Here is a 10,816-nt window from a genome sequence, read left to right as displayed (position 1 = left end):
AACCCTATGCAACAGTTGTGGGCGGCGACTGAGAGCTTTGTCCTGCCTCAGAGGGCGGAAGTTGTTCAAAATCAGATGAATCTCCTTCGTGGCTGTCCCCCTCTTCCAATATCTCCTTCACTGGTCGCTGCCGGATGAGTAACTGGGCTTGGTCGTACGAGAGTTGTCGATCAGCAAGAACTTCCCGGATCAGTGTCATGGTCTCTCGAATCTGGCAGAAGCTTAATCAGCATGGCCCAAAGAAACCATAATAGACTCTCCGATAGACCCATCCGGCGCTGCAACGCCTGAGTCATCCCAGAGAGGAATACAGGCGCTGTAGGATGTACTCCGAGCTCAAAAGCAACATGAACATAATCATAATAAACTTACCGCTTCCACTCTCTCCTCACTTTCCAGGGCACCGTAACCCGCTCTGACACGCTTTCTTTCCTTCTCTCTCGTCAGAGCCTGGTTTTGTTCTTTCACACACACCCAGTAAAGCTTGTGTAGGTCATCGAATGATTTCACAGAAAGTTCCTGATATGTCCAAGCCCTGCCTGTGTCGACGTTAGCTACGGTTCATCTCCACGTATTGAATTTAGACTGGGCGTGAATCATACCATGGCTCGACTCCTCATCTGGCGGCATCATCGCTTGTCTCTTCTGGTTGAAAAATCCCCAGAGTCCATGGTCCTCGGAGCCTGCATATTCCGCCGCAGTTGTCCTGTGGTCTCTAGCGACAGGTACCGGGAGGGGATATTGCCATAAACCTCGGGTCGACCTCGGGCCGGTTCGACGGATGGCCGACACTCCTCTCTGCTTGTTCTTGTCCCTCTTCGGTCTTCGATTCAATCGCGCCGCATAATTTCGTGACTGGGAGGCCACAACGGTAACCGGCTGACATCGTGCGAAAGCTGGAGCGAGAAATAGAGAAACGCTTGTAGGGGCTGAGGAAGGGGCGAATATTCGTGCTAGCGACGCCATCTTGAGCTGTAGTACCTGGAGGCCTACACCACCCGCAGATGAAGCAGATAGACTATAGCGCAAGGGTGTTCAGTGATGGTCGTGGAGCTCTTGGAGTGACCCTGAAGTTTTGGAACACGCGCCAAGCCTGCGGAGGAGCATTTAGAGGGAAATGCCTCGCCGCACTTTCCTATCTCGAGTAAGTGTTGATTTCGTCTAACCACATTGAGAAGGATAAACAACTTCCACTTCGAGCAGCGCAGGACCATCCACCTCGACGCATACGATCAATTGAGGCCAGCTTGTACATGAGGGGCAATTGTCCAAGTTAACTAGCAGCGCTCCGCCGGCACAATGAAGATTATAGAACTGGTTATCGATGGGTAAGCGTCGAATCACCAGCCCAGCATGAGATTGCGCGACTGACACACTCGTAGGTTCAAGTCCTACAGCCAGAGGACCGTCATATCCGGCTGGGACCAGAGTTTCAACGCGGTTACTGGTCTCAATGGATCCGGGAAGTCCAACATCCTCGATTCGATATGCTTTGTTCTGGGCATCACGAACATGTCCACAGTGCGAGCACAAAACCTGCAAGATCTGATATACAAACGTGGTCAAGCCGGCGTAACCAAAGCAAGCGTGACGATAGTTTTCGACAACAGCGACAAAAGCACGAGCCCGATAGGATTTGAAGAGTATGATCAGATCAGCATCACGCGACAGATCGTCATGGGTGGGACAAGCAAATACCTCATTAACGGCCACCGAGCGCAACAAACGACAGTTCAGAATTTGTTCCAGAGCGTTGGCCTAAACATCAACAACCCCAACTTCATCATCATGCAAGGCCGGATCACTAAAGTGCTCAACATGAAGCCTGCCGAAATTCTGGCCATGATCGAAGAAGCCGCCGGAACGCGCATGTTTGAGGATAGAAAAGAAAAGGCGACCAAAACCATGGCCAAGAAAGAAACGAAAGTGGTGGAAATCGAAGGCCTGCTGAGAGAGGAAATCGAGCCTAAGCTGGACAAACTACGTGGCGAGAAGAGAGCGTGGCTTGACTACCAAAAGACCCAAAGTGAGCTGGAGCGACTGACGAGGGTCGTGGTAGCAGCGGACTACGTTCGAGCAGGAGAGAAGATGCGAACGTCCTCAGAAGAGCACGAGGCCAAACGTGCCAAAGTCCAGCATTTGGAGGACAACGCTGTCAAGCTGAAACGCGAGATAGAAAATCTAAGCGAAGACGCCCAGAGAGTCCGCGCGGTTCGAGAGAAGGAACTGCGCAAAGGTGGGCGACATCAAGGAATCGAGGCGCAAGTTAAAGAGCTCAGCCACGAGCTTGTGCGACTGGCTACCGTACTCGACCTGAAGCAATCCAGTGTTGCGGAAGAAGAGCAGAGGAAGAAGGAGATCGCCAAAACCGTCAAAGGACTCGAAAAACAAGTCAGTGACAAAAAGGCTAGCCTTGAGAAGCTGCAGTCACGCTGGGACAGTGCGAAATCGGAGCTTGACGCCCAGACAGCGGAAGTGGAGAAGAAAGAAGAACTGCTGTCGACGCTGCAGACAGGTGTGGCCTCACGAGAAGGGCAAGAGAGTGGTTACCAGGGACAGCTACAGGAGGCGCGTGCCCAGCTCACCACGGCCGGCACCGAACAAGAACAAGCCAAGCTGAAAATATCGCATTTGGAACAACGCATCAAAGAAGATGCACCACGCGCCAAAAAGGCTCGCGAACAGAACGCCGACCTCTTGCAAGGTCTCGAACAGCTTCGAAAGCAAGCACAGAAACTGGAGGACAATTTACAGAAACTCGGGTTCGAGCCGGGCCGTGAAGAGAGGATGCGGGAGCAGGAAGTAGCCCTTCAGAAGAATATTCGAGTTTTGACGAAGGAGGCCGATGAACTCAAGCGGAAAGTGGCCAACGTTGATTTTCACTTCAGTGACCCTTCGCCCAGCTTCGACCGGTCGAAAGTCAAAGGACTGGTTGCTCAACTCTTCACGCTTGACAAGGACAAATCTATTGCAGGTACGGCTCTGGAGATATGTGCTGGAGGCCGACTATACAACGTTGTCGTGGATACGGCCGAGACCGGTACTCAGTTGCTACAGAATGGCAAACTGAAGAAGAGGGTGACAATCATTCCTTTGAACAAGATCTCGGCCTTCAAAGCATCGGCGGAAAAGGTTGGAGCAGCCCAACGAATAGCGCCTGGAAAGGTCGATCTTGCACTATCACTCATTGGGTACGATCACGAAGTCTCTGCGGCAATGGACTATGTTTTTGGAACCACGTTGATCTGTGACGATGCAGAGACAGCGAAAAGAGTGACCTTCGATCCGGCTGTGCGGCTGAAGAGTGTGACTCTCGAAGGAGATGTATACGATCCATCGGGCACGCTGTCGGGGGGCAGTTCTCCCAACTCAAGTGGCGTTCTTATCATCCTCCAGAAACTCAACGGAGTAACAAGAGAACTCCAGAAAAACCAAACCGACCTTCAAGAGCTACAACAGACGATGAAGAAGGAGCAGAACAAACTTGCCAACATCAAGGCCGTGAAACAGGAGCTAGATCTCAAAACGCACGAGATCAAACTCTCCGAAGAACAAATCTCTGGAAATTCATCGTCATCCATCATCCAGGCGATTGAAGAAATGAAGGCATCGATTGTGCAACTGAAGCAAGATATGTCAGATGCAAAGACCAGACAAGCAGAGGCCGCCAAAGACGTCAAGCGGATCGAGAAGGACATGGAAGACTTCAGCAAGAATAAGGACAGCAAGCTCAAGGAGCTGGAGAAGTCTTTGGCCGAGCTGAAAAAATCTCTGAGCAAGACCTCGGCGGCCATCAAATCCCTTCAGAAGGAATTGCAAGATGCGCGGATCGATTGTGAACAGGCGGAAGGTGATCTCAGCACCGCTCAAGAACAACTCGCGGAAACCGGCAATGGCATCGAAAGTCAAAAAGAGGAACTGCAGACGCTTCGACAGGAGGAAGCTTCGGTCAAGAGCAAACACGACATTGCTCAGGCCGAGTTGGCGGACGAGCAAGCCAAGCTGACGGGCTTCGATGACGAGCTCCGCGAACTGGAACAAGCCAAGTCGAAGAAATCCAAACAAGTGGCCGAAGAGGCACTGGAGGTGCAAAAACTCGGGCACGCCGTGGAGAAAGCGCAGAAGGACGCGCAAGCCGCGGCACAGATGGTGGCCGCTTTGGAAAAGGAACACGACTGGATCGAAGACAACAAGGACCAATTCGGCCGTCCCGGCACGCCGTACGACTTCCAAGGCAAGAATTTGGCGGAGAGCCGGGCGACGCTGAAGAATGTGACGGAGAGATTCCAAGGCATGAAGAAGAAGATCAACCCCAAGGTGATGCCCATGATCGATAGTGTCGAGAAGAAAGAGGCCAGCCTGAAGAACATGCTGCGGACGGTGGTGCGAGACAAGAAGAAGATCGAGGAGACCATCAGCACGCTGGACGAGTATAAGAAGGAGGCCCTGCTCAAAACATGGCGCAAGGTCACCGAAGACTTTGGCAATATCTTCTCCGACCTCTTGCCTGGCAACAACACGGCCAAGCTGGTGCCGTTGGACGACAATCTCGACCGGATCCAAGAGGGATTGGAGGTCAAAGTGTGTTTGGGGAAAGTGTGGAAACAGAGTCTCACCGAGCTTTCGGGTGGTCAAAGGTATGTTACATACACATGTTGCAGCAACCTTCTTCTTTTGTCTCCCCTCTGTGGTTCTTTTTCTTGTTGTCTTGAGAGATCCACAACGACTAACTGGCTCGTCTGATAGATCGCTGATCGCGTTATCCCTCATTCTCGCTCTGCTGCAATTCAAGCCTGCCCCCATGTATATCCTGGACGAGGTGGATGCGGCCTTGGATCTTTCTCATACGCAAAACATTGGCCGGATCATCAAGGCTCGGTTCCAGGGGTCACAGTTCATCGTCGTCAGTCTCAAGGACGGTATGTTCCAGAATGCCAACCGGGTGTTCAGGACCAGGTTTAGTGAAGGCACGAGTATGGTTTCGGTCATGACTCCGGGAGAGCTGAAGGGGTGAGTGAGGCTAAGCATGGGATTTAAGTATTTGTGAACTGCTGCATGGCGTTTCTGGTCCTTGTGGATATCTGCATCGGTGGCATTTGGGCAGGTGGCAATGTGAATTGGATGAGTGCATGACTTGACGAGCATGTTTATGGTGTTAATTGTCCCGATATGGCGTTGGTATCATCTCCATGTCAGGTAGCCAGCGCTCTTGGACGGCGTACAGTGTCCATCCAAGCTCATCAGATGATGTTTTCCTTCTTAGAGATGACTCCAATAACGGGCCTGTGGATTGGGTTCTCAGGTTCGGTAGACAGTAGACAGTAGACATTGGCTCCGGGTACATGGTCCAAAGCAATGTCGTTGTTGATGGGTAGTGGCATGTATGTCCTTCGCCCACACGTACCGAATCCACTTTTCAGCTCTTGTCCAAACTCTCCACGACTTCCTCCACAACAGCTCTGATGCCCGAGATCTCATGCGCAAACCGGCCCAGGAACAACCCATCCACCCACTTCCCAAGCCCATTCCCACCGTTCGTCTTCCCGCTCCACAACCCGGGCCCCGCGCTCCCACCATAGACGACTTTCACCTCTGCGGCTTTGCTCGTTCCAGCACGCGCACGTCCAGCGACCTCCCGGATCGCCTGGACCACAGGACCGACATAGTCAACGCCCGCGGGCTCGGCGGCGCCGATAGCCCAGACAGGTTCATATGCGAAGATGACCGGCGCATCGGGCGGCACGGCACGCAGCACAGCCTCGATCTGCGGCGTCAACTGGCTCATGGCCAGACCGACAGCCTGGCTCAGGGGTCCGTGGGTGTTCTTCGGCTTGTCAAGCTCGCCGATACAGACCAAGGGAATCATTCCCAGGGCGCAGACCGCGGCGGCTTTGGCGGCGGCAGACTCGTCGGACTCGCCTAGCAGACGGCGCCGCTCGGCGTGGTTCAGCTCGACGACGGTACAGCCGAGTTCTTTGAGTGCGGCAGGCACGATCTCGCCCGTGTAGGCGCCGTAGGTGGATGACTGGAATGCATTCTGGGCGCCGAGATGGATGGGCCACGACGAGGGATTCGGAGAGGTGAGATTGTTGCTAGGGGTTGTGGAAGATGCAGAGGAGGAGGGAAAGGGTTGTCCTGGTTTAATTGCTGCAGTTGGGTCTTCTGGGGTTAGGGTTGTGGCTGTGGTTGGGGTTGGGGTTGCTGTTGATGAGGGTGGAAACCTTGCAGTCAACGTCTGCGCGCAAGGATAGATGGTGAGGAAATCTGGGATGAGGACGAAACAAACTTGGTCACGATGGGAGGTCAGGAGAGGCAGGATGTTGTTCTTCGTGTCGAGGATCGAGCCGAGGTAGCTGATGGTCCGGGAGGGCGGGAAGTAGGCTTTGGTCGAGGTGAGGATGAGTTTGGGTGGGAGAGTGGGATACGTGATGGGTGATGAACTCGACATGGTGCGAGGGAGATTCGAAGTTGGTGTTGAGAAGTCAGTGTATCTGTCGTCCGCCTCGTTGTTGTTGGTGTGTGTACTTGGTAGAATATCAGTATCCCTTACCAGGTAGCAACGTGTAGTAGTAGTGGTACGATATTTGGTGTGTTTGGTATGTTTGCTCTGTTTTCACGCTGCCACATTTTCCCCGCAGTCCCCTACTCTCCCCGCCAGCGCCCTCTTTTTCCTCACTCTCCGTCAAATCTCCTCATTCTTGAGCAGACCCCCAATTCAAGCCTGTGATCACAACAAGCCACAAGGAGCGGAATGCCTGGATCAAGCAATCCGCAACCCTCGGCGTTTCACCGAGGAGCATCGGCGAGTTGGTCTCTATCGACTCCAGTGTCTCTTGTCCAGATCCTTGTTGCGGAGACTGGAGAAAGATGGACTCCAGTCGCACTGACACCTGTCGATCCAATACGCCCCCAGCCCTCTGAGGGTCACGGCTTGATCGCCGTCAACGCCGTCCCCAACTTAAGGTACTTACCAAGTACCTTCCTTGCCGGGGTACCTTGTAGGTACAGACCAGGGTCGTCCCATCTGCTCCCTAGAGATGGAAACCGTCATCATGGGCGGCGAGAGACTAGGACCTGGATACCTTTTCACCGTTCCCTTCCCTTTCACCTGACCATAGCCATATCCCCGCTGGTTTTGTTTGAGAGACAACAAATATCCCTTCAAATCACAGCACTCTCTTCCCTTCTATTCCATCTCTACGTTTTCCATTAGGACCACAGCAACCCGTACCAAAAATGACTACCAACGGCACAGCCAACGCGCCTCTCCGCATCGTCGTGGGCAGCGACAACGCCGGACACGCCTACAAGACGGCCTTGAAAGAGACGCTCAAGAAACACAGGGGCGTCACCCACGTCCTGGATGTCGGTGTGGTGGACGCCGACGATGGCACTGCGTACCCGCACCTCGCGGTCGACGCTTGCAAGAAGATCAAGTCTGGAGAGGTAAGATGAAGCCAACGCTCTACTTTGAAGCGAAGGCAGCGAACAACACACACGAAACTCGAAACACGAAACACAACAGAAGAACCCTGTTGCTCATATGTCATAATTCATCCTTCGTTACTCTTTTTGTCGTCGTCAGAAGTCCAGCCATTGCTATTGTCATTGTCATGAGATTTCCTCCCCCAGCCCGATCACTCAGTAACAGTTCAGTCTATAACCTCCCTCCTCACTTAACACTCAACGCCAACAAATCCAGAAATCTACCACAATCTACCACTCTCCCAATCTAATCACCATCCCCTGATACTTCTACTACTACATTCCTTTACTGACTTTCAACATCTTTCAGGCGGATCGCGCCCTCCTCATCTGCGGCACAGGTCTCGGCGTCGCCATCTCCGCCAACAAAGTCGAAGGCATCCGCGCCGTGACCGCCCACGACCCATACAGCGTCGAGCGCAGCGTGCTGTCGAATAACGCCCAGGTGCTGTGTTTCGGCCAGCGCGTGATCGGGCTCGAATTGGCCAAGAAGCTGGTCGACGAGTGGGTCGAGTTGCGCTTCGACGAGCAGAGCTCGAGTGCCGAGAAGGTCGCTCATATTACAAAGTATGAGGAGAAGTTTGGGGAATTGTAAAAAGAAACCCATTGATAAGGACAACTGAAAAGTCACACCAGTCCAAACCCAGCCCCAAAGCCAGACTCAAAAAACAGGAAAGACCAAAAAAGAGAGACAGAGTAGTGTACCCTGTATACACTGTATAAGGAGTACCGTGGTGGGGTGGGGATGAGGAATAACAGAAAAACGAAGACCAATGTGCTATGCGATGACGACGGGAATGGATGAAAAAAGATAAGAGTGTGCCGGACAGTGGCAAAGCTAGGCGAAACACATGATAAGATGACGACGCGTTCGGCGCATTGCGGTATTCGAACGAGTTACAATGGGCAAGAGTGTGTCCGAAAGAAGGGTTGTGGCCAGCCTCTGCAAAGCGATATTGGTCGAGAGGGAGCGAAGCAGTCAAAAAGGGGGGAAGAATTGCCCTCTCCCTCTCCATCCCTCAAATTATGGAGTATGGATATAGGGAGAGCTCGGCTGGTGGCCATCAATCATTGAGCGGTTCCCTGTCAATGTCCCAAAACGAGAAAAATGGCGGATTGGATTAGCAGGAAGCCAGAGACTGTGTCGGAGGGCACCCCGGTTGAATGAACAAACAGACATTGGAGAGAGAGATGACAAAGGAGAAAGGAGAACAAACTCCACAGGGTTTCCGGTCATACAATTCATCTTAAAAGAAGAAGCGAAACAATGTTAAGAATACCTTGTATCTTCCGGAGCCTCGTTACAGTCTGTCACCAGCCACCCCAGGCTGCCCCCTTGAATGGACTCCCTTCAAGCAAGTCAATGCAATGCATTATGTCTTCTCAAGAGCCCTCTTCTTTGTCTTCGTCGTCTTTCTGCTCCACCTCCCTCTTCTCTTCGTCCTCCTCCTTCTTGCCCTTAGCCTTATCATTACCATGCTCATTATGCACGCCGACTCCATGCATCCAACAGCCCCTGAATTGACTACCCCTTCCCTTGACCACTCGCCAATATCTAGGATTTCTGGGACACAATGGACTGCTCGGCAGATGCTCCGGTATGGTCAGATCAAAGTGGTCCTCTTGCCTTCTCCATCCGCCTTTGGACAAAACTTCCAACGTGTCCATGTTGACTCGTTTCTCACCTTCTTTGGCACAGACAGTCTGACTCCAATCCGAGGCACTTCCCAGGCCCAGTTCGGCCAGTTTGACATCGTACCAGTCGCCTCCCCCAATCCTTCTGGTCTTTTTGCTCTTGCAGTATCCTCCACTCTTGACCTTGGCCAGAGGAGTCGAAGTGCTCTGTGATTCACTGACGACACTCTCAGGGCTCGTACTGCCGCTTGCTAGAGCTATGTTGCTGAGCCGTTTGGGGGCGTTGTAGTCGAAGAAGAATCCTCGCCACTTTCCATCTGCACCTTCTTCAGGCAGTGGTGGAGTGTGAATTCGACGTGCCTCGCTCGGCAGATAGCTGGTCCCTCCTCGTATACTGATGTCTACCTTGAGGAACTCCTCGGTCTCGGCACTGGCACTTCTCTTTACCTTGTATGTTGCTTGTTCAGCAGGGCTATTGCTCGGCTGCTGCCCCATCAACAGATTCCTTACACTCGACGTGTACGATCGGGCGCCGGAGAGTTGATCAAGGCTCTTTTTCGGCGGTGGCATGAACAGATCATTGCCCCCTGGCACGACAAGATGGTCCTTGTCCGCTCGCTTCGCACCCCACTTGTCGGAAAAGGTCCTCCACTTCAGTGACTGTATGACTCCCGTCGTCGTCCGCAAGGAGCTCTGCGGTGACTGCTTCATCTCTTGCAGTATCGCGCTGACGCGACTAAGGGCTTCAGCGGTGTGGTTCCTCTTGAGTAATGTACGATGGTCCTCGAGAAGCTGATCTTTGAGTCCCGGAAGAATATCCTTTGCTTCCTCGGTTCTTGTTTTGCTCTGCTTCCTCGAAGCACTTGCTCGCTGCATCAGTAGGAGAGGAGCTGAAAAGAGATGTAGAGGGTTAAAAGAGTTCTTCCGACCCTTTGGCGTGTGCTGCTTTGCATTGGTAGCCGCGAAGTCCGTCTCAACCTTGATAGAACTTGCCGTGGAAGGACCAATATCCGCGTCGCTCTTCAACGCGGGCGGTGGGCTGAGTGGCGTCTGATCTGTACGGATGACAAGAATTTCCGAGTCGCGTTGACTCAGCACTGATCGACTAATCGATGGCACACCCCCAACGTCGCTAGATGACTTTTTCATTTGGAACCAGACACTTCCTGAAGTCGACCTTGCCCATCCATGGCCCATAGTTGGACGACTCGGGGTGCGGGAAGGGTTCTCCCCTTTGGTATTTGAGCCGCTGGTTGGAACAACCTTGCCAGGACTGATAGGGGCACTCGCAGCAGATTCGGCAAGTGAGGCCTCGGCAACCCGAGGAGACTGCTGAGTTCGATATCTGCCTATGGCCACATGTGGGCCAAGCTCGCTCTCCGGGAGCAAACCCAGGCCTTGGGCAGTCATCGAGTGGCTGACTTGGACCTCCAGGACAGCCTGAACCTGGATTCTTCTATGCATTGCCTCATAATCCGAATGAGACCGTACAAATCCACGTCGAGGCCTGGGCCCCGGTGATGCTCTGCGAGGACTTCCCGGACTAATATGATCTGACGGGGGCGTCTCAGCCTCAGAAGATGCATGTCTTCGAGGGGTGTAGTCAAAGTAAGATGGCCCATCTTGGACAAACCCTTGCATGATGAGATGCGTTCAATATTTCTGTCAGCACTATCTGTGTGACCGTGAGCATCAC

At 52.9% G+C, this 10,816-nt stretch overlaps 5 protein-coding genes across 5 annotated transcripts; 2 read left to right on the top strand and 3 right to left on the bottom strand.

The window, feature by feature from the left end:
• Nucleotides 1-4: 4 nt before the first annotated feature.
• A1O1_03708 (uncharacterized protein) lies at nucleotides 5-966 on the bottom strand (the record flags this gene model as incomplete). Its single annotated transcript, XM_007724609.1, has 3 exons — nucleotides 5-211; nucleotides 373-539; nucleotides 603-966. 3 exons carry the CDS (start codon nucleotides 964-966, stop codon nucleotides 5-7), a joined length of 738 nt encoding a protein of 245 aa, XP_007722799.1.
• Nucleotides 967-1,299: 333 nt separating this feature from the next.
• On the top strand, nucleotides 1,300-5,014 carry A1O1_03707 (structural maintenance-chromosome 2; the record flags this gene model as incomplete). Its single annotated transcript, XM_007724608.1, has 3 exons — nucleotides 1,300-1,328; nucleotides 1,383-4,637; nucleotides 4,747-5,014. The coding sequence occupies 3 exons, from the start codon at nucleotides 1,300-1,302 to the stop codon at nucleotides 5,012-5,014; spliced, it is 3,552 nt and encodes a 1,183-aa protein (XP_007722798.1).
• Nucleotides 5,015-5,416: 402 nt separating this feature from the next.
• Nucleotides 5,417-6,448, bottom strand: A1O1_03706 (triosephosphate isomerase; the record flags this gene model as incomplete). The annotated part of the gene is made up of 2 exons (XM_007724607.1): nucleotides 5,417-6,092; nucleotides 6,222-6,448. 2 exons carry the CDS (start codon nucleotides 6,446-6,448, stop codon nucleotides 5,417-5,419), a joined length of 903 nt encoding a protein of 300 aa, XP_007722797.1.
• A 788-nt stretch (nucleotides 6,449-7,236) lies between these two features.
• Nucleotides 7,237-8,080, top strand: A1O1_03705 (ribose 5-phosphate isomerase B; the record flags this gene model as incomplete). Its single annotated transcript, XM_007724606.1, has 2 exons — nucleotides 7,237-7,446; nucleotides 7,796-8,080. 2 exons carry the CDS (start codon nucleotides 7,237-7,239, stop codon nucleotides 8,078-8,080), a joined length of 495 nt encoding a protein of 164 aa, XP_007722796.1.
• A 788-nt stretch (nucleotides 8,081-8,868) lies between these two features.
• A1O1_03704 (uncharacterized protein) lies at nucleotides 8,869-10,761 on the bottom strand (the record flags this gene model as incomplete). The annotated part of the gene is made up of 1 exon (XM_007724605.1): nucleotides 8,869-10,761. The coding sequence occupies one exon, from the start codon at nucleotides 10,759-10,761 to the stop codon at nucleotides 8,869-8,871; it is 1,893 nt and encodes a 630-aa protein (XP_007722795.1).
• Nucleotides 10,762-10,816: the final 55 nt, after the last annotated feature.

This window comes from Capronia coronata (assembly GCF_000585585.1).
Source record: "Capronia coronata CBS 617.96 chromosome Unknown acBCG-supercont1.3, whole genome shotgun sequence".
NCBI classification, from domain to species: Eukaryota; Fungi; Ascomycota; class Eurotiomycetes; order Chaetothyriales; family Herpotrichiellaceae; genus Capronia; species Capronia coronata.
Note: the sequence above shows the minus strand (reverse complement) of the source record. Positions and strands in the feature narration are given on the sequence as shown.